This window comes from Eurosta solidaginis, chromosome 4, assembly GCF_040869045.1.
Source record: "Eurosta solidaginis isolate ZX-2024a chromosome 4, ASM4086904v1, whole genome shotgun sequence".
Lineage (NCBI taxonomy): Eukaryota > Metazoa > Arthropoda > Insecta > Diptera > Tephritidae > Eurosta > Eurosta solidaginis.
In genome coordinates this window covers 56,810,000-56,834,278 of record NC_090322.1, presented here as the reverse complement: position 1 = coordinate 56,834,278, position 24,279 = coordinate 56,810,000, and the positions used below count along the sequence as shown (strand labels likewise).

Genomic DNA, 24,279 nt, shown 5'->3' with positions numbered 1-24,279 from the left:
AAAGAAGTTAAGTTTAGGATGCAGAAAACGCACAAAATGGCACAAAAACCTAATTAACAAAAATAAATTACAAAGTAAAAATTTGTACGATAAAACGGCACGACCTTTAATTGCAAAAATCGGAGATAGAGTGCTTTTTACAAAAAGAACCACATCATAAACACGAAAATATTTATCAAGGTCCGTTCATCATAACCAAAATTAACGAACCCAACGTAACTATTTTCGATGAAGTCAAAAACAAAGAAAAAAGTGGTACATAAAAACCGCCTTAGTAAAGTAAATTAACATTACTTTAATACTCTCACTAAACCTTAAATTTGATTAAAAAGCAAATCCAAAATTTATTTCCGAGCACTGTAGCAGCCATGAAGCCCTAAAAAACTGTTAAACCAAAAAGCAAAAAGAGAAAATACGAATTTTGTATATTCAAAAAAAAAACTTTCTTATAAAATTGTATGTAACACATAAATTAAAAATTTAATATGTAATACAAAATATAAAACTTTAAAATGAATATGTAAAACACAAATATTTACAAAAAAAAGAGAAACATTCAACATATTTTGTCATAAATTAAAAAAAAATTATTAATATTTATACCTTTCATTTAAGTTACAATGAACTATAAAAATTTAACTAAAATCTAACTACTCGATGTATAAAATCTTTTTTCAATTATTAATAAAAATGGTTCCGAACCAACGAATTAAAAAAAAGGGAAGGTACACCCTAATATAAATATATATTCGTTTGTTCGCAACAATTTTTATAAGTTATGGCCAAAGAAGAATGTGACAAAATTGATCACTTTGTCAATTCTTCTTTTCCCCAAAAAGGGTGATGTGAGGATAAAATCCCCCAAATTAACTTTGTAATAATCATCTGGCAACATCTCAACATTGTTGCTCACAATGATATTTAATTGTGAATGTTACAAATAAAATGAATACAACACAACACATTATGGCATAATCCATTGTAATAAAGTATGTAAGAGAGAATAAGATATATGTGGGGTGAAACATGAAAAACGACATGCAAGAGTGACATCGGCATTTTTCATGTTTCACCGCCATGAATATAATTTTGGATACGATCGTGTGCAGACGCATTTTTAAAACGCAGAAAATTTTTAATAAAAATTAAAGTTAAATTACCGAAAAATAATTACGGTGTATTAATTTGTATGTTGTTTAAAGTATACCGTAGACGGCCGCCGCGGTAGTGTGATCTTAATCAATGCACACCATGGCAACAATATGGAGGCGGCGCCCTCCACGGTTCCAATTTCCCAGAACAGCACCAAGGCGATCGGGGGTAAGATTAATGTACGGCTAGCAGAAGCCGTATAGCACATTAGCAATGCTAAGAGATGTTCAATGCAACTATTCTCTTACATGTGCAACGTTTGTTTTTGAAAGATAACTTGAAGAAAAGTTCAATTAAATAGACAAACTGTTTTCTTGAGTTTCGTTGTTATCATTTACAAAGGGATTCATAATCCAATTAATTATAATCGTTGCCTGCAACACTTATATACGTTATTTTTTTTTTGAAAAAGTTAAAGAAATTATTTAATACTGGAAACGCTTTATGTTGCTTCACAAAGCAAGTTGCTTTAAGCCACTTGTAAAAACCTTTATAGTAATGCCTGTACAGAAATATAAACGGCACAGTAGTTTACATCCATAAGGTTATTAAATCATAGTTTTCAAAATAATGAATAAAGTGTAGATTATTGTTATGGTCTTGTAAGCCAAATATGCAGTCGTGAGTTTATTTATTTTGGTTGGGTATGGGAGAGTGCCAGTAACTCTCAAAACAAGGTAGGGCAGGGAATTGAGAAGACACACAGAATAGTAACGACACCTATCTCCTCCACACGCTGGTGTACACATTTTCCTTTTGCTGAGGCACACTTTACTTTTGCGTAGTCCTGTTTTTTTTGGTTGTGTGTAACGACCTTCACCTTGAGGTTTTTCATTCCACTGTTGTAAGAAGTCCGTCCGTTCCTACTATGCCAGTCAATAGAGTAAGCAACGAATATAGGCTGTGGGCTTTTTGCTTTATGTGCTTTTATTTTGACTCTTTGTCTTTAGGAGGTTTAGTCCGCATAGTGCATGAAAATTTATAGTTATATACATACGCTCACACTAGGGTGGATCGCAGCAAGAACCCCGACCTCCCGAGTAACTAAGCCCGGTTAAAACAAGCATGCACGCCGGCTCCAAGCTCCCTAGGTCAGTTGCAGTAGAAAAGTGATTTGGCGTTTGGTGGTATATAACAAAACCAAGCGTGTACTTGTGTACCAGAGTATTAGAACTTTAATTGGATAACAGTAATATGTAATGGTATAAACTTTCTGCCATAAAGGAATCAATCAAGTCCTTATTTGGCTTTAGTGACAATTCATAGGCGTTAATTAAAAGCTATTTAGCCAACCGATACCTACAGGTAATTGTAGGGTCCCAAATGTCACGACTTAGTGCAATAGCCTGCGGTGTATCAGGGGTCAATTCTTGGGCCGTTTTTATTAAGCTTATTTATCAATGAAATTTACAGTCTGTAAATTTGTTACTATGCACGCTTATGCAGTCGATGCCCAGCTTTACCTCTCTAGCCGTATTGACGACGGCCTGATCTCTGTCCTAAACATAATGCTGACATCTCAGAAATTTTCATTGGTGTTTAGGCCACCAAGCTAAATTCCTTTATTATGTCTTCGCGGATGACCCTCCCTAATCCTACACTCCTTTGGGCATATCGCCAGTCAGCCAACGCTAGCCCCATGGCACCCACAAAGAAATCAGTCCCGCAAGAAAAGCACAGCTAATGTGCATTATTCTGGTAAGGCTAATGCCTTAACTTATAAAACATACCCAACGTCTAAGTCCGATGTAAGACTCATATAAACCGTTTAGGCAAAAATACTAAGGCCTCACTGAGGCGTTCGTTTTTCGCATCGGCAACCCACAAGCAGGTTGGTAGTCAGCAAAACAACTAATATACCATTGTTTTGTTATGTTTTCAAATGCCTACCAATAACATGCACGAACATATCCATGCCTGCTTAGAGCAATGAACGTACGGTACAGTTCTTAGGTTTAGCATAATAACACACGCTCAAACCTATTGCCACATATGTAAGTATATGGATGGACATATCGGTAACTATTTATATTTTTTTTGTGCCAGCATTCCTCTGCTAAGGCATCTGCCTGAATGCAAGGCGAAGTATGTACATCCATATACGTGCATATATACCTTACGGATTTCCTCCTATTGTATGCGCTTTGAGCAAAGGTAATTTCCCCTCAAAACGGTTAGCTGTGTCGACTGCGGCTCGAGGGTTTTATGTATTTTGCGAAGAATTTAACTTTTACTTTTCTGTCAACCTTCAGCGGATCAGCAGCAGCCACACCATCCAACAGGAAGAGTTAAAAGCCATATGGAAAAAGGCGAAGGTATCGTGCGACAACCTTTTAAACTCAGACACATTGGAGGCAAAAAATATTGCGGCTGTAAAAATAAAGCATAAAGCAGCTTATGCAATTTTCCTCCGCTGTATGTCCAACATGGCCGAGCTTCAGGTAGCATTAAATAAGAAAGAAACTGATGGAGAGGAACGACCCGAGCGCGAGCGCGAACGAAATATCCGTTTACCTCCTTGCGACACAGAAGTTTTTAAGGGAGACTATCTCTCATGGCCAATATTCCGTGATATGTTCACGGCTATATACATTCAAAACAAAAGCCTTTCAAATGTTGAGAGATTGTACTACCTTAATCAGAAAACTCAGGGGGAAGCGAAGGAAATTGTGCAAAAATGCCAGTTAACTAACGACGGTTTCGCCACGGCGTGGAAAAATTTAACAGATGGGTACGAAAATAAACGCATTCTGATAAACACACAATTGAAGATTTTATTTAGCTTAGGAAAAATTGAAAGTGAGTGTGGCACCTCGATCAAAAAGCTGCAACGCGAAATAAACAATTGTATCGCGTCTCTGAAAACCCATCAAATCGACATCTCTAACTGGGATGCGGTCATCACATGTCTCTGCTCGACTACGTTACCAGAAAGCACCTTGGCGCTCTGGGAACAAACAGTGGAGAATAAGACAGAAGTCTCCAAATGGAAGAACATGGACAAATGGACAAATTCTTGTCCCATAGGTTTCAGACATTGGAAACGGTCTCGGGCATTACAGATAGCAAAAGCACCACAGCCCCGAAACAACAGCCTGGTAAACAAACTACCGATACTTCGCACCGCAAGCTTAGCGCATTCCAAACGAGTGTGTCCAAGGGTTCGTGCAAGATGTGCACATCAAATGAGCAGAGGCTTCAAAACTGTCCGAGGTTCAAGAATCAAACACCCCTCGACAGACTTAATTTTATTAAAAATAATAATAGTTGCGTCAACTGCCTATCCCCGAGACATACTGTGTCTAAGTGCACGAGCTCGTACAATTGCAGCACTTGCCACCTACGACACCATACGCTCCTCCATATCCAGGCAGTTGTACCAAAACCAGCGGGTAGGGCTACAACGTCGTACCCCCATAACAACGCCCCGACCACTTCGGCCCAGGCACAGCAGAAACGTGATGTTGCAAACAAGCATTAAATAGCGTCAATAACGTAACATCATGCTTCTCAAATACCAACAAAGGGGTCTTACTAGGCACTGCACGCGTTAACATCTATTACAACGATACCAGTTTTTCAGCGCGCGCCTTGATAGATTCTGGGTCCGAATGTACGTTTATAATGGAAAGGCTTAAGCGCCGTATTAACTTGCCGCCTAAAAAGATGTCTGCCCAAGTGTCGGGCATCACTGATCAGGTGCCTGCGCAAGTGAAGGAAGCATGCCTTCTCCAACTGCGATACCCAATTGATCCTTTAGTACAAATTAGTACAACTGCGTTGGTTTTACCACAATTGACAGGGGACCTTCCAACCTGTCAGGTGAATCCAACCACTATGCAAGCTTTCCCTGACCTAATATTAGCAGACAAGCGCTTCTTTATTAACGAACCGGTCGACCTGATATTATGCGGCGACATCTACGCGCAGGTGATGCTAGGGGGCATCAAGAAGGACGTATTAGGGACTCTAATCGCCAAGGAAACAGTATTCGGCTGGATACTGACCGGCCAAACTGAAATAGCACTCCCCTCGGAAAAGTGTGTATCATTTGTTAGCAACGTAACACTAGACAAGACTCTACGTTCATTTTGGGAAGTAGAAAATGTACCTAATAAGAGGCCATACAGTGAAGATGACGCTTATTGCGAAGAGCTGTACAGGAGAACGACGAAACGAACCGAAAAGGGAAAATATGTGGTGTCACTTCCATTTAGGCAGAATTTCCCAAACGACGTACAGTTGGGTCCGTCGCTCAAAATTGCCTGCTCACAATTTTTTAGACTGGAAACTAGGTTAGCAAAAGATCCACCTCTACAAAAAGAATATGATAGAGTATTAGCCGAAGGGATACCCCGAACCCATCTTCTGAATGAAGACTTCTTGGCCTTCGAAGATGAAAGCATGGTCAAGGCTTTAGGTATTTGTTGGAACGCCCACTCAGACAACATCTACTTCACTACTAAGCCTATCGAAAATCAGGAAATCTATACAAAGCGGTCGATACTGTCAGCTATCGCAAAATTATTCGACCCTTTAGGTTGGTTAGCCCCATTTGTTGTAATCGCAAAAATTTTAATGCAGGGCATATGGCTAGAAGGAACCGGGTGGGATGAAGATGTATCCTCAAGCTCCATGGAGCGTTGGCAAAACTTTATGGAAAGCTACCGACACATTGAACAGATTCGCATACCTCGCTGGCTGCACTTTTCACCAACGGCCAAGGTAGAAATTCATGGGTTCTGCGATGCTCCTGAAAAAGCATACACAGCTTGTATTTACCTTCGAACAGAAATAAATAATAAAATTTTTATAAACTTGCTTTTAGCCAAGTCAAGAGTAGCGCCTGTCAAAACCATATCGCTGCCAAGATTGGAACTATGTGGCGCCGTATTACTGGCAGAAACAATGGAGGCAGTAAATAATAACCTCAACTTAGGCCAGCATGCAAACTTTTTATGGACAGACTCAACTATTGTTTTAGCGTGGATACGAAAACCGCCATGCTCATGGTCCACCTTCGTTGCTCACCGCATAACAAAAATAGTTGACCGAGTAGGAACCAATGACTGGCGGCATGTGGACTCAGCCTCCAATCCGTCAGATTTGGCAAGCAGAGGACTGCCAGCGGAAGAACTGGTCAACAATTCCCTGTGGTGGGAAGGACTGTCTTGGTTACAACAAAACGTCATCGAATGGCCCACTCAGGAATTGGATTACCACACCGTCATAGAAGAAAAACCGGTAAAGGCACACCTAGCAAAAACCAGCCGCAGCGACGAAGACGTTTTAGAGAGATTTTCCGAGTTACGTAGAGCAATAAGGGTCTTATCATATGTCAGGCGTTTCTATCATCGAACCCACCCTAGCAAAAAGGCATTCTTCCATGAAGAATCCCTTACCATCTCGCCAAAGGAAATTAAGTCAACTATGTCTAAGGTTATAATCAATGTCCAACGCAGCCATAATAATAATAATAATAATAATAATAATAATACGCGGCCCTCGTTGCGGATAAGTCGATAGGTTCGAAGAGTGAACTACTACCCCTAGCCCCATTTCTAGATCCAGATAGGCTTATAAGGACAGGCGGACGTCTAGGAGCTTCTCGCGATATGTCTTATAACGAGTATCACCCGATAATCTTGCCATGCAGCTGCCGACTGTCTCGATTAATCGTGCAGGCTGTTCACAAGGAATCCTTACACGGAGAGAACCAACTTATGTTACGTTTAATCCGAACGCAGTATTGGATTCCCCGTGTAAAAAACATGATTAAGTCAGTAATCCATAACTGCAAAGAATGCACGATATACCGCAAACGTTCGCGATCGCAGCTGATGGGGATCCTGCCGTAAGAGCGGTCTACCTACTCCCGAGCGTTCACGAACACTGGCATCGACTTTGCTGGACCATTCGAAATAAAAAATTTTCAGGGACGAGGCTGTAGGGTATCCAAAGGATATGTCTGTTTATTTGTATGCTTCTCGACCAAGGCCATACATTTGGAAGCTACAAAAGATCTGAGCACTCAGTCGTTTCTGGCAGCTTTCGCCAGGTTCGTTTCACGACGAGGTTGTCCGAAAAACGTTTATTCCGACAAAGGAACCAATTTTGTCGGAGCAGCGAGGTCGCTAAAAACCGAATTCAAAGCGTTTTTGACTCAAGTCCGCGACAAGACCCTAGCCTACTACTCCCATCAAGAAATCGCGTGGCACTTCATCCCCGCCGCCGCCCCCCATATGAGCGAATTGTGGGAAGCGGGAGTGAAAAGCTTTAAAAGGCATTTCAACAAGATAGCGTCTCATTGTAAATATACCTTTAAGGAATTCGCCACTTTGTTGTGCAGAATCGAGTCTTGCCTCAATTCACGACCTCTCACTCCTTCCTCCAACAATCCAACCGATCTAGAGCCCCTTACTCCTGGCAATTTTCTGACAGGGGGACATCTACTCGCCCCTCCCGACCCAGATGCAAGTGAGAGCCCGTCATCAGTCATCAACCGCTGGCAGAAACTAAAGGCCCTACACCACTCATTTTGTAAGCGATGGAAATTCGAGTATCTAATGGAGCTGCAAAAAAGATATAAATGGAAGTTCCCGAAAACCAACATGAAGGTCGGGGACTTGGTGGTCATCGAGGAAGACAATCTCCCACCAAATGAGTAGAGAATGGGCCGAGTCACCAATGTTCACCCCGGATCCGACAATCGCATCCGAGTGGTCGACGTCCGGACATCTCGAGGGCAGGTGACGAGACCCCTGGTGAAACTCGTTCTGCTCCCTTCCACTCAGGAGGAGGCTCCGATAACCTCCTCCTAATTTAACATTTAACACGCAACACATCCCACTTCGTAATAAGAAAAAAAACCTGATACAGTCCACTACTCACTAAAATATAAATATAAACAAGTCCGAGTCGTCGAGCTCGACAAGGCGAGTAAACAAACCTCCACCAGAAAGGAACCGCCGCTCATCCAAAAACAAGCGTTCCATCTTATTACATGGGAATGAATGAGACATTACGATTATTTCACAAATTACTTTATTATGTAACTTACTTTAACAAAAAAAAAATAAAAAGGAAGGTCGTATCTTATTCCAGGGGCGAACGGGAAAACGAGGCTACGTCCCCTGCGCTGGCCTCTCCCACACTATCCGGACCGATCCCGAAAATGCGGTGACGGAAGCCGAGCTTCCAGGCGTCAACCGTATTTCCGCGAACGGCCGGACGGGTGCAGAGGGGGCAGCAACGGGAGGTGTCCCGGAATCCCCGCTCGCTAGGCTCGGGGGAGGAAGATATCCCTGGAGCTGACGGGACTGTCCCGCACCCTCGGCACTCTAAAAACGAGCTCTCGTACGCTCCGGGGAGCGGGCCTCAGCTCCAGGTGATAAACCTCCCTCACCCGTGGACACTCATAGAACAGAACATAGTAGTTCCATCGAACCCGGTCCTGGAAAAGATTATCCTCAACCAAATGTAAACCCGTGGCGTCACGGAAATCCATGAGGACGTGACGCACCACCCGCTGCCAAAAGGTGAGTTCCATAAACTGCCTGAATGGCACGGGAAACTGGCTTTCTGCGTAGTCCCCCGGGAGTTCAGCCAATAGTAAGGAAAAATCCACGCGTGACATGACCCTGGAAAGGGAAAAGAAACCCGAGTGAGTTAAAGTGCAAGGGTTATCTACGTACCCATTTACTCCCTTTCACCAATCAACGCATCGGCTCCCTAATGGACCACGAGGCTAACAAACAGAACAGTCACAAGACAAACGAATCAATAACGCATCATACCGGGACAAAACTACACACATTTTAAGGTTCCGAACCCAAACCACAGCACGTCTTGCTTGAAAGGTCCGATTTGTTATCGTTGCTTTTGCAACAATGAAGATTATTTCTTCAAAAAACGAGCTATAATGACCGCATAAGAGACAAATCACATCATATTTTACATTTAACTGAACTATCAAGTGCGGTAGCTTACGGCAACAAAAAACAAGAATTCATTTATCGGTTACAGGGACTGTTAGCCACATTAGAATGTGGTCAAGTATTTATTGAAACATCAACGATATACACAGGAAAAGTAATTACTTTACTAATTAACGTACTGCTATACTACAAAACACAGTCACTACTTTTACACTACTCTAGATACTATTCTAATAACTATACTATAAACTAGTGACTACGGCAACACTAATTATTAGATCTATATCAATCTAAACAGAGCAAAAAATATTAGTAAACTACCTGGCAAAGTTGACATATCATGGCGCCATAGTCGTAACCATATATTTACTAATCCATATCAATTGGCATCATTAGGCTGCCTTAACCTAACAATCAAAAAAAAAAAAAAAAAAAAAACAAAGGATGGCATGGGCGCATCAACTTTGCCAGGGCATTAAGGACGTAAATTCCAAATAGTTTCAAGATCTTCGTTTGGCCTCAGGCACTCACCAATGTATTATTTTTTTTATTGTTTGTTGCAAGGTTGAGGAAGTTTTAACGTCTCTCAGAAAGCGGCAAGTTTTATAACTGATTGAAGTCTGAAAGCAAATAGAAACTACTTACAAAAACACGAAAAGAAAAAAAAAATCTATTGGTTAACATGTTTTCGAGTTTCAAGTCATCTTCAAAACCGTATGAACATGAAGGAGAATGACTGCGTCAAACCGCTCTTTCCATTATCCAAAAACCCGTTGCTTTCAGGACTGATCGTCCCCAGTTATATACTACGAAAAGGATCGGTAGGACCAATCCTCCCTGAAGCCATATGGGATTATAAGAAGACTAGTCCCCTTTCGGTTCTATAAGCACTCAAATAGGGCCAGACGCTTTTTTCATGACAGAAACACAATCGAAGGGGTTGTCAAGCCACAAAATCTATTTGAGCGCGGGGAACAGCTTTTATAAATGGAATAAAAAATATTCTCCCGAAATTTAACCCCACCTACGGTGTAGTCGTTAAGCCCTAGTAATGCAGGTTCGGTTTGGGACTCCGCATGTTTCATAAATAATTCGATTCAATCACCTGTAATCTTTTATTTCACTTGTAATATTTTTATTCATTCATTTTTCTTTTTGGCTGTAATATCTCCTAAAGTGGATGTCAAACTGATTAACCCCAACTGTACCCGAATGTAGACAAAGGAGGTCAAGCGGAGACCACGCTCCTTTGGGATTAATCGCACGGTTTTTTGCAGGGTTACGTTTGAATATATACCTGGATGTAGGTACATACATATAGCATGGACATTTTAGTTATTGTCGAACTTGAAACCCACATAAAAAATAAGCAGTCTTTATGTTCACAGTCGCGACAAATTATGAAACTAAAAGACTTACAACCAAAAACACTCTTTAGTCAGAGCAACCCGAAAGCCTTCGCGTACCAACTGACCCATTTGGTAGAATTTCTTCAGCAATCTCCAAGGCCTTTCTGATATGCCGCGAAATTTGTTTTATTCTGCGGCACTACATTTTGTTTCTTAAAAGGTTCCCAGCCAGCATTTTTTGAAACTTTTGATCAAAAAATATTCAAATATCATGCCCCAAGAGGATTATAAACGTTCAAATTTAAAAGCATTTTCTGTTCGAAAATTAACGTATCGTCGGGAGAAAAATGTACCATAAATGTGATTATTATTGGATAATCATTTATGATCCATATTTCGAAACGCTTTTTGTTCAAATTTGATATCATTGCAAAATTGGGCTTTAATTGTTGTGGAGTAATATTTGAATGCTTTTCACAGCCATTTTCTGGTCATATTCGTGAACATGTTTTAATCATTTTGGTTGAGATTTTTTGAATAATTTGTGGAATGCGATTATCATCCATTCATTCTTCATATTTCATACACAATTTAATCACCGAAATGCTGAGTGGGTTGTGTAAGGTCGTGTGTATATATGTATATTTATGTACACATGTGGGTATATATATATACAGAAATAAACTTGTGCTTAACGCTTAACTTGGCAAGTTTGACGTAAAGAACTTTCGTAGCACGATTGGACAGCGACCATAAAATGCCAATTTCTCGCAGTTATATTGTTGAGCGCTCGAGTTGAACCAAAAAAATATCTTTTCACACAAGTTTTCGCTTCTCATCAAATACTCTTAAATAAAATATTGCCACAAATTTAAGGGAGGTGTCAATCAAAATTTTCGAGGCGATCGCTAGAGCAGAGTTTAATCCATAAGACATGTGGTATAGAGAGGGACTTCCTGTCTCAATGTCGGATCGGGAATTATCGATTTTTTCGTTTGATACTTTCATTGTTTCCCACCACCCGTAAGAGATAAAGGTGAATGCGGCATTAAGCGGCGCGACACTTAGCGGCACGCCCTACAGGGGGTCAATTCCCTAACTGTTAAAAACTGAAGAACGTGCATTCATTGAAAACTCAGTTGCACACATAATTTACACCTTAAATTTTTATGCGATTCCGTAAATTGTTGTGCACGTGGTTTTGCTGAATGTAAGCGTCCTATGTCAGTGAGAAAATATTCATCAAACGCCATGAAAACAAAAGGTCATTCTGGAACAGTGCGTATGAATTTTGGAGGTCACAACTGTGTGCATTGGCTGCCAAGAAAACTCACGAAGTTTTATCAGTGAGTTCGTTTGGTTCATAGTTTCGCTTTACTGAATCATAATTCAAAGTTTACACAATTTCTTGAAACCTACCATGGGCGATTAGGGCCCCAGAGCACTCGCGGCATTTTTGCCTAATAGGGGCGTGTGCACTCTATGCGGCGCGACACTGCACGGAAAATTGTGTCGCTACATGTCGCGTCGTATGGTACGCACTCTGCTTAGTTGGTCAACTTGATTGTGTCGTGTCGTCTGACGGTCACTAGATCTGGTTATATAAGAATACGTGCGGGACAGTCCCGTCGCTACATGTCGCATCGTATAGGCGCATTCAGCTTGTACGTACCCGATCGTTGAAGGCACACGAGAAATCAGGGACCATAGCCAATGGGAACGTAAAGCAATATCCTGATAGCATGCATGCTAGGTCGCAGCATTTATTATGCAAAATTAAGCACCAGCTGCCCAATAATTCCCCGTACCTCTCACAATCCCTGTCAATCTCTAAACTGGCTCGCCACCCAACCCATCATCAAATACCGACGGTCATGCATTGTTTTATCTAGCGAACCTCTCTTTCCAGATTCAACATGACTCGCTTTACGGCATTGCGTGAAAAGGCAGAGAGCATGGCACAACGATATCCCGCACCATGCCACCTATGCGAAGGCAATCACCCCCTTCGTCTATGCCCAAGCTATAGGGCGAAAACTCCCAAACTTCCATCATCGCGCACGACCTAGCGCGAGAATTACACTTCGCGGACGACGCCCCTGGTACTCTCCGAGGGTGCCTCCTTCGAATACGAGGTTCGCAAGGAGTAAATAAGCGGTTGACAGTGCACGCCATTATCAAACAAAACTTCGCGGTGATAAGTCCAATGTGGATCCGTCGATCGCCAGCACGTTCACGCACATGAGACTTGCGGACCCCAATTTTCACACCTCCGCGCCTGCTCGACTGATCCTCGGAGCCGACGCATACGCCGAAGTGTTGCTAACAGGAGCGCAACCAACAACGATGGGCCCCTTTTTGGCTCAAAGTAGCATCTTTGGGTGGCTCTTGTCAGGATCGTGCCCTGCATAAAGATCAACCAGCAAACTTATACCTTGAAATTGAAGAACGTATACGCATACGCAAAACGACATTTGTTAAAGTGAAGTAAATAACCAATACAACGTATACGCGCACGCATACGCAAACGCAAAATACGCAAGCGCCTTGAAGAATGAATTTATGAACTTTCAATGAATTAGTAACTTGTACATAAAAAACCAAAATAAAAGAATGTGTCAAACAAACTGAAATATCAACCATGTCTTGTTTTTGTAATTTTGCTTACTCTTTCATTCCAGCGCAAGACCCAAGGATGCGAACGAAGACGAGTCGACACGTTGGATGAAATCTCCACCTAAGCACACATCTGTTAGAAATTAAGTCATCCCGGCCAGGTCTTGTGGCTGCGCTGATCCGTAGCCGTTGCTTTCGCAAGGGGCCGGCATGTTTAGGCCACCAAGCTAAATTCCTTTATCATGTCTTCGCGGATGACCCTCCCTAATCCTACACTCCTTTGGGCATATCGCCAGTCAGCCAACGCTAGCCCCATTGCACCCACAAAGAAATCAGTCCCGCAAGAAAAGCACATCTAATGTGCATTATTCTGGTAAGGCTAACGCCTTAACTTATAAAACATACCCAACGTCTAAGTCCGATGTAAGACTCATATAAACCGTTTAGGCAGAAAAAATAAGGCCTCACTGAGGCGTTCGTTTTTCGCATCGGCAACACACAAGCAGGTTGGTAGTCAGCAGAACAACTAACATACCATTGTTATACTCAGTTGAGCAGAGCTCACAGAGTATATTAACTTTGATTGGATAACGGTTGGTTGTTCAGGTATAAAGGAATCGAGATAGATATAGACTTCCATATATCAAAATCATCAGTATCGAAAAAAAATTTGATATGTAGATTCCTGGGCGCTCATTTCAGATCGCTATTTAAAATGAACGATATCGGACTATAACCACGCCCACTTTTTCGATATCGAAAATTTCGAAAAACCGAAATATGCGATAATTCATTGCCAAAGGCGGATAAAGCGATGAAACTTGGTAGGTAGGTTGACGTTATGACGCAGAATAGAAAATTAGTAAGATTTTGGACAATGGGCGTGGCACCTCCCATTTTTACAAGAAGGTAATTTAAAAGTTTTGCAAGCTGTAATTTGGCAGTCGTTGAAGATATCATGATGAAATTTGGCGGGAACGTTACTACTATTATTATATATGTGCTAAATAAAAATTAGCAAAATTGGATGAAGAACACGCCCACTTTTAAAAAAAATTTTTTTTTAATTCAAATTTTAACAAAAAATTTAATATATTTACTGTATATAAGTAAATTAAGTCAAAATTCAACTCCAGTAATGATATGATGCAACAAAATACAAAAATAAAAGAAAATTTCAAAATGGGCGTGGCTCCGCCCATTTTCATTTAGTTTGTATGGAATACTTTTAATGCCATAAGTCGAACAAAAATTTACCAATCCTTCTTAAATTTGGTAGGGGCATAGATTCTATGACGGTAACTGTTTTCTGTGAAAATGGGCGAAATCGGTGGAAGCCACTCCCAGTTTTTATACACAGTCCACCGTCTGTCCTTCCGCTCGGCCGTTAACACAATAACTTGAGCAAAAACCGATATATCTTTACTAAACTTAGTCCACGTACTTAACTGAACTCACTTTATCTTGGTATAAAAAAAGGCCGAAATCCGACCATAACCACGCCCACTTTATCGATATCGAAAATTACGAAAAATGAAAAAAATGCCATAATTCTATACCAAATACGAAAAAAGGGATGAAACATGGTAATTGGATTGGTTTATTGACGCAAAATATTACTTTGGAAAAAACTTTGTAAAATGGGTGTGACACCTACCATATTAAGTAGAAGAAAATGAAAAAGTTCTACAAGGCAAAATCAACAGCCCTTGGAATCTTGGCAGGAATACTGTTAGTGGTATTTCATATATAAATAAATTAGCAGTACCCGACAGATGATTTTCTGGATCACCTGGTCCACATTGTGGTCGATATCGCGAAAACGCCTTCACATATACACCTAAGGGCCACTCGCTTTTAAAACCCTCATTAATACCTTTAATTTGATATCCATATCGTACAAACACATTCTAGAGTCACCCCTGGCCCACCCTAATGGCGATATCTTGAAAAGGCGTCCACCTATAGACCTAATGCCCACTTCCTCCTAAAATGCTCAGTAACACCTTTCGTTTGATACCCATATCGTACAAACATTCTAGAGTCACCCCTGGCCCACCCTAATGGCGATATAATAATAATAATAATACCCAACGGATTAAACCCTCCAAAGCCCGCCCGACCGGCGCGAGGGGCGCATCCGCATGACGCACGGATTTGTTATTGCTGAGTTGCTGATACGCGGAGGTTTGTTAAGCGTCGAGATCTAAAACTGCTCAGCTACAGAATAAAAATCATCAGCTGAGTACTATACATAACAGTTAGAAATTACATAGAAATTATACATATATATACTACATTGTTAAATAAGTGAACATTTTTAATTTATTTGATTTTTTTTTTTTTTTTTTGTTAAGAGTTAAGATAGGATAAGACAGTTTTCTTTATGGTAAAAAGTGAATCCGTTATATCAAATGAATTCAGTTCTCGGCAGGTACTCATTCTGAGCAGACGTGTTTTGTTTACTCTCGATATTCTGTTGAAGCTTTCGTTTGGCGTTTGATTAGCGAACACGTGTTTGATTTGTAAACCTGTTTTCCTCAAATTTTTCCTATACAAGTGTATTAAAAACCAGTGTTTTCTAAGTGAAAACTGAAAAAATGGCCCCCGGGCCACCAAATCTCGGGGATAATAGGTTTGCACTGCTTGCCTTAGATCCCCAACCAAAAAGAAAAAAAACTACGTATACCCCTATGGTATATCCGAAACTACCAGACATTAAAAAAGAAAACCCTAAATTTCTTACAGTTCGTGCTACTGACACAAACAAATCCCTTGCTAAATACTCGTGTTTTGCTGTACATAAAGCATTGGAATCAATCAGTAAGGAAATTCTTTCGATCTCGGAACTAAGGGACGGCAATCTTTTGCTTTTAGTAAAAAGTCAGCAAATAGCCAACAAATTTTTATCAGCGAAAAAGCTCCCTGGTGTGTGTCAAATAGAAGTGAGTTATCATGAAAATTTAAACAGTTCAAAGGGAACTATTTATGCTCCCTGCTTAAACTATGTGGAAGATAAATAAATCATAGAAAATATGAAATCACAGGGTGTTGTTTCCGTGTACAAATTTACAAAAACAATCGACAACGAAACCAAACCCACTGGAGTTGTACTCCTTACTTTCAACCTCTACAAGCTTCCTGACCAAGTTGAGGTATCTTGGAGGAGCGCAAAAGTTAGACCTTATTATCCTAACCCTATGAGGTGTAAAACCTGTCAGCTTTTGGGGCATACAACCAAACGCTGCACTAATTCTCCAGCCTGTCAAACTTGCAGCCTACCTCCTCACACTCCTCCATGTTCACGTACTTTATGTGTAAACTGCTCAGGTAACCATCCATCCTCTTCTAACGCATGCCCTAAGTACACGCAGTCAAAAGAAATACTGAAAATCAAATGCCAAAATAAATGTACAATGCGAGAGGCACTTAAACTTTACAAACAACAAACTCCCACAATACTCAACTCATCTTTCGCTGATGTCGTGAGAGTACAGCAAAACAACAACGAAAATATTGCTACGAAAACCCTTCCCTCTTTACCCGAACACATATCAAACACACAGCCAACGTCACTTTTACCAAATTCTTCTTTGAACATCCAATCACATGCACACACCAATTCAATCAACCTCACAACAGAAAATAACAACCAACAAGTAAATAACCTCCAAAAACCAATTGTCGACTCACTCTATATTACTTCCAACAATTTTTCCAAAAACACCTCAAATTTAAACAGTCTCACTTTACAAAAAAATAACAATCCACAAGAAAATAACCAACAACCTAACTTATCATCTGAAACAAATTCAATCACCTTCGATTCTTTATCACAAACATTCTTCAATACACCTCTACACTTAGATTCCACTCTCTCTCAAGTTCTTGCACGAGCCCAAAACTTCCAAACTCAACAAATTCCACAAATTTCAACAGCAGCTACTGCTGTCACATCAATAAACAATACAAATCCAAATCACACACATCATAATAATGATATACAATGTATGTCAGATGATGACCAACAAAAATTTAACTAATAATTGCCACAAAAAACCTCCCATGTTCAAAATCTTGCAATGGAACATGAAAGGTTTTTGCAACAACTATACTGAGTTAGAACTTTTAATAAAAGAGCAATCCCCAAGCTTTATTGCTCTCCAGGAAACTCACTTGGCTGTTGGTAAACCCGCACCTGTTCCTAAACAATACCAAAGTTTTTTTCATAATCTACCCATTAACAAACAGAATAAACAAGGTATCGCGGTTCTAGTTCGAAAGAACGTTCCGCACAAGCAAATCCATATAAACTCAAATATTTCCGTCCTTGCAATAGAAATTTCTCTTAACTTTAAGTTTACTATTATATCTTTGTACATACCCCCACATCAAAACTTCACTCGATGCGAATTAACCAACATAATAAATTGTGTCCCGAACCCCGTAATAATGCTTGGAGATTTCAATGCGTGGAGTCCCCTCTGGGGCTCACATAGTTGTAACAAACGTGGTGAGATATTGGAAGATTTGATTCTTTCGGAAAATCTTACAGTACTAAACGACAACAAACCTACACACTTCTCCACGCACAACTCATTTACTACCATAGATTTAACAATATGTTCTACAAATATAGCTCCAAAATTATCCACCAACACACTAGATGAGCTATTCGGCAGCGATCATTACCCGGTCATTACCGTGCTGCAGCATAATTCAGGCAACACTACACCCGCCTACCCCAGGTTTTTAACAGACAAAGCCAATTGGGAAAGTTTTCAGAAGATAGCCTTAAAACTTGCTAGCGAGTCGCCCATTTCTGGCAATATTAATCAAGAAGCAGCCTCAATTACTAAAATCATCCGCACCGCAGCCCATTACTCAATCCCCCAAACAGCCAGAAAGATACACCAGAAAAGGGTACCTTATTGGACGAATGAGCTTTCTAAATTACGTAACGAAAAAAAGATCCTTTGGGCAGAATTTAAAAGAGATAGATCTGACATTAACTTAGCTAACTATAAAAAAGCGAACGCCTTATTCAGGAAAAAATCAAAACTAGCAAAAAGAGACGCTTTAAATAAACTCTCGGAAAAAATTGACCACAGAACAAATACAAAGAAGGCTTGGGCAGATATCAGAAAGCTCTCCGGCTCCTACAACCAAACTAATATTCCTCTCGTTAATAGCCCTAATGGTCCCATCCTTCACTCAATAGACATAGCCAATCACTTTTCAGCAGTTTGGTCGAATTATTCATCGGACACAAACTTTGACTCTTCTTTCATATCAGCAAAGAAAGAATGCATAAACAAATTTAATAACCACAGCAATGGAGTTGCGGAATCCGCTGACTTTAAAATCCACCCCACCGAGTTAGAATCCACTCTCGCTACTATGACTGGTAAAACTCCAGGTGCCGATAGAATTTCTTATCCGATTCTTCAGCATCTTCCCAGTAGTTTAAAGCTAAGAATAGCACAATTATATAACAACATTTTATTAAAGGGAATTTATCCACAAGCTTGGAAAAACGCAATAATAGTACCAATACCAAAATCGACTAACATTTCGAAAGAAGTCCTAGGTTATAGACCGATCTCGCTTTAATGCTGTCTTGGTAAACTATTGGAAAAAATAATGGCGAAACGCATATCCTGGTACGCTTCAAAACACAACCTTATAAGCCCGCAACAAATCGCATTCAAACAAGGCCAAGGCACTATCGATGGCTTACTCCTGTTCGATAATCATATTTCTTCCGCACTTTCCAACAGCAATCATGCTTCGTGTTTAAGCCTCGACTTTGAGAAAGCTTTTGACCGTGTAGGTATACATGTAGTTCTTCGTGAAATAGAAAAATGGAACATGAGCACAGCGATACTTACCTTTGTAAAAAATTTTCTTGTAAACCGCAAGTTCAAAACCAAGTAAATTCCTATCTGAAATGTACGATTTACACAATGGGATACCTCAAGGATTTCCCTTGTCAGTAGTTTTGTTTAGTATTGCATTTAACGAAGTAAGCAACATTATTGTTAAATATAAAAACATTTCACATATTTGCTATGCCGATGATGTTCTGCTCTTTACAAAAATAAACGATCTAAACGTAGCAAAAAAAGATTTTCACGATATCCTTTCTGATATCTCTGGTCTAGAAGTTCAGGCTCTAATATTAATATAGATAAATGCAGTACTCTCCATATTTGCCGTAAGCACAAATGTAGTAATATAAGTCTAAGTTATAATAATGTAAATATCACAAATGCAAATAGCCTTAAATTTTTGGGTATTATCTTTGACAAAAGATACACCTTTAAAGATCACTGTTTGTACCTAAGAAAACAGCTGGCTGCCAGGTTAAACATTATCAAGTATTTAACCTCAAAACACTGCCTGATTAACATCTCCACCATGGTTAATGTTACAAAAGCCTTTATCCTATCGAAGATAGATTATGGTCTTCCAATATATGGACACTGTGCAAAGAGCAACATAAAGCATCTCTACGCACCTTACCACTCAGCCGTCTGTCGGAGCATCAGAGCATTTCCAAGGTCACCCACCAGATTTGTACTTGCGGAGGCTGGCTTACCTACGATCGAAGAGGGAACTATATCAAACGGTTATTGCTGAAATCAGTCGCAATCGTCCACTTAGGCGAAAGTCAGTAATATCCAGATGCATAGAATACGCGAAAGAGATTGGAATCAACGACCCAGTACTAAACCAAAAAGATACATTTTCACCATGGTCTCTGAATAAGTCATCCTTTATCTTAGAACTTAGTAAATATGCAAAAGAGACAACTAGTTCAACCGTTTACCAAAAACTGTTCGCCGAAACTCTATCTGACTTCCTCCCAGTTTGGCATACCATATTCACGGATGGTTCCAAGACTGGTGACTACACTTCGTTTGCAGTAGTAAAATCCTGTGGTGAAACTTTAATGGCAGGCCATCTACCTCACTTTTCTTCCATCTACACAGCGGAAGCTGTAGCGATCTTAAAAGCAATCGATCTTGCTCAAAGCCTCTTTTCTAAAACAATAATATGCACGGACAGCATGTCAACTATAATGTCTATACTAAACACCTCGAACGAAAACTACGTCATATCCTGCATCCGAAATAAGCTAATCGAAAACTCGAATACAATAAAAGTTATGTGGGTCCCTGGACATAGGGAAATCAGAGGAAATGAGCTTGCGGACCAGCGAGCCAAATTAGCTGGAAGAGAGCCATTGACCACCTTTCAATTTATTGTAAAAAGGGATTTATATAAGTACTTTGTGGCACAACAAAGAAAGACACAAACAGCTGACTGGGCATCTATTCAACACCACTACACACAATTTAATGATAATAGAAGCAAACCAGAATACCCGCCTTTATGTAGGTGCAACGACATCAAAGCCTTCGTCCGCCTTCGCCTAGGACACATTGCAGCCACACATGCATACAAACTCGCAGGGCAAAACCCACCATGTTGCCAATTCTGTTCTGCAACACCCCTAACGACCACGCATCTGCTCCACGAATGCACTTATTTTTCCACCACAAGAAACAAGATATTTAATCATAGCAGTCCCACTGAGTTGCTAAAAACGCCTACTTTAGATAACATTGAATAAATCGCAACATATCTAACACTTACAAACTTAAGAAAATTAATATAAATACGTAGTACATAAGATTATCGATGTAAAACCTGTTAACTTTTACCATTTGATAAACATGTATAGATATATATAACCTCATACACCTAGCATAAGCATTGACACTTTATACCAGCGAGCCGAAGGCCCTGGCAGCCAGCGCTCCTCTCTTAGTGTAATAACAATTGTATTGTTGTTCCACTTTTCTTAAATAAATAAATAAATAAATAATCAAATGAATTAGAATGAGTGTTAAAATCATGACACAAACACCGAAAAGATTCATTTAATTCGAAATTAGTTCTACACTGCCTCAAAAGAAGAGGTTTGTAATGTCTTGACACCCGTGATGGGACGTTGAAATTTACTTCGTTCAAAAGAATTGGACTAGAAATCAGTCCATTCAGGAGTTTAGCCATAAATATAACGCCTAGCATTTCTCTAAGACTTGCAAGAGTTGGAAGATTGATAAGCTTTAACCGACTAGTATAAGGTGGAAGATTATACGCAGAGTCCCACTGAAAATTCCTTAAAGAGAAAAGTAGAAATTGCTTTTGTATTGATTCAAGTATATCTGCATGAACTCGATATTGTGGATTCCAGACTATTGATCCGTATCCTAGTATCGGTCTAACTAAGGTGATGAAAAGGGCTTTAGTTACATAAGGGTCACTAAATTCTTTGGACCACCGTTTCACGTATGAAAGAACACCTCTAGCCTTATTGACAGTAGCATTAATACGAAGGTTGAAACTAAGTTTAGCATCTATCGTGACTCCCAAGTCCTCAAAATAGTTTACTGATAGAAGACAAAAATTATTAATTACGTAAGAGGCTGCTGGCAAAGATCTTCGAGATAGGCACATGAATTTGCATTTATTGAGGTTCAGCGGCATTGAATTTACGTTACACCAAGTAACTAGGCAGTTTAAATCCGCTTGAAGCAAGGGACGTTCTTCGATAGACGCATAAGACCTAAAAAGTTTTACATCATCAGCATACATTAAGATTTTGGAATATTTTATAGTGGTACAGATATCATTAATAAATAGCAAGAACAGAATTGGACTAAGGTGGCTGCCTTGTGGGACGCCAGAGGGAACATCGATGACATTTGAAAAAGTATTTTTAAAAATAACTTTTTGCGTTCGACCGCAGAGATACGACGAGATCCACTGAGTGAGACCAGGTTGGAAGCCAAGCCGATCCAGCTTGTAGATAAGTAAGGAGTGGGATACTTTGTCAAATGCTTTACTGAAATCAGTAAAAATAACATCTGTGTGAAGATTTTCTCTAAATCCCTTAGAAACATGAGTTGTGAATTCAAGTAGATTAGTAATGGTAGATTTGCCTTTACAGAATCCGTGTTGCGGTTCTGCAATCAAAGTAGAAATGGAAAATGTTAGCTGATTGGTAACGATAGCTTCAAACAACTTTGGGATGGCCGACAACTTTGCTATTCCTCGATAGTTCTCTACACACGACCTACTACCACTTTTGTGAAGGGGTATGAGAAAAGATTCCTTCCGAGCAGAAGGAAAGACTACACTTTTTAGGGACATATTGAATAAATCAGTTAGAGGCTGATAAATGTGTTCAGCGCATTTTTTAAGAAAACGAGTGGGAATTAAATCAGGACCGTACTTGTAAGATTCTTTCAAAGACGTTAAATATGAAAAAACTTCATCCGGATATATTTCTGGAATATTAATGGTGTTAAGTGAGTTAAGCTGAAATGGATATTCATTTGAAAAAGTATTAAATTCATTGGAATAGTTGGACTTGAAAAATTGTGCAAAGAAGTTAGCAATATCTTGATCGTCGCTAGACAAATCACCCTGGTATTTTAAAGCAGAGGGAAACCCTTTAACCCTACGTATAGTTCACGAAATTATAGAAAGCTTTCGGATTGCAAGTTATTTTCCTTTTCATCTTACAGATGTACGTATTATAGCACTTTTTGTTTAATTCAAAATATTTATGACGCGAAATAGAGTAATGCAGTAATCGGAGTGAGAGCCCGACCTTTTGTATAATTTGAAGAAGCGAGATTTTCTGTTTTTTAAGGGCTTCAGCTCTTTAGTGAACCATACTTGGACTGATTCGGTAGACACACGTTTTCGCTTAGGTACGTGTTTTTCCAAAATACCGTAAATGGTGGTATAAAAGTCAGAAACATATTTGTCAATATATACACCATATTTGGGCCAAGCCACTGTAGATAAAGTTTGATTAAGTTTACTAAAATTAGCCTTCGCGAATTGAAATCTGAAACTAGAGTCGTATTTAGTAGCAATGCTACTCGGAGAATTTCTTTCGAATTCGTATGCTATTTCCAGGGAAGGATGGTAAGGGTCTTCAGGTACAGTAAGAGGTTCATCCCCGGCTTAGAGTACATTTTGATGTATCATCGACAAATACCAAATCAAGGGTCCTCCCGAACATGTTAGGAATTATATTTATCTGTTTAAGGCAAAGTTGAGTTATTTCGGCTAAAATTTCGTTGTTGGACAGGGTAGAAGAAATAGGTACAATATTCTGATCAGATATGGTCCATAATACATGCGGGAGATTTAAGTCACCCAGGACTATCATCGAATCAATGGGCTTCATCAATGAATTAACAATTTTGAGCAGGGAAATATGATCCATATACACCGAAGGATCAGAAGATGGTGGGATATAGCAGACCGCGATATAGATACAACCCATTCTGAGATTGATTCTAATGCATTTGAATTCTGTAGAATCAATAATGGGTAAATTAACCTCAGCTGAAGGTACAGAAGAATGTACCGCAAGCAAAACTCCACCTCCAATTCTGTTCAAGCGGTCATTTCTGTATATTTGGTAATCATGGCAAAGAATCTCTGTGTTAAATACATGAGGTTTTAGCCAAGTTTCAGTTAAAGCGATAATGTTGTAATTGCAGTTAAACGATTTCAAATACAATTCAGTTAGTTTGGTGTTTAAACCTCTAACATTTTGATAAAACAAATTTAGGACCGATTTAACATTCAGTTTTTTGATGCAATATTTTTATGTGGAAGTGTAGCAAGATTTGAAATATTAGTATTACGCCTACGCTCGATTTCCCGCACAAAAGCACCGGGCGGCCAAAAAGAATTATTTAATATAGTATCAAAATGTTGTGCGGATACATCAATCCTAAAAGACGAAATATCCCTAGGATAGTTAAAATTGAATTTTCTAACTGTCACGTTTTCAAATTTCAGCTTAGCGATGATGTACGACTGGTGGTGTCTTTATCAAATCTTGACACAAAAACAGATTTTTTAATAGGGACAACAATAAGATTGTTACACGGCGGTTCGGATTCCGTAGAAGGGTTTTGTGGATCTTAATTATCTTTTGGAGAATATTTTTTAGGTTTTGTTAAAGAAACCTTGGATGAAGATGGCTGAGTTGGTAAGGGACTTGGAGATGCCAGATTTATTAATTCGATAGTTGCGGGTGCTGTAACTACGGGTGGAGGAACTTCAGCAACGGCATTGAGTGTCGGAGCACTAGAGGAGGCATTACAAATTCTATGTTGGTTTAC

General features: G+C 39.7%; 1 protein-coding gene across 2 annotated transcripts in view; it reads left to right on the top strand.

The window, feature by feature from the left end:
* The first annotated feature begins 203 nt into the window (after positions 1–203).
* Obp19b (Odorant-binding protein 19b) overlaps positions 204–24,279 on the top strand; it is a 363,375-nt gene continuing 339,299 nt past the window's right edge. The window contains exon 1 of one of the 2 annotated variants that reach the window (XM_067781745.1): positions 204–1,320. In XM_067781745.1, coding sequence (XP_067637846.1) covers positions 1,243–1,320 — 78 coding nt within the window. In that variant the 5' untranslated portion in view covers positions 204–1,242. The remainder of the gene's footprint in view (positions 1,321–24,279) is intronic. The other variant, XM_067781747.1, reaches the window with a different exon arrangement.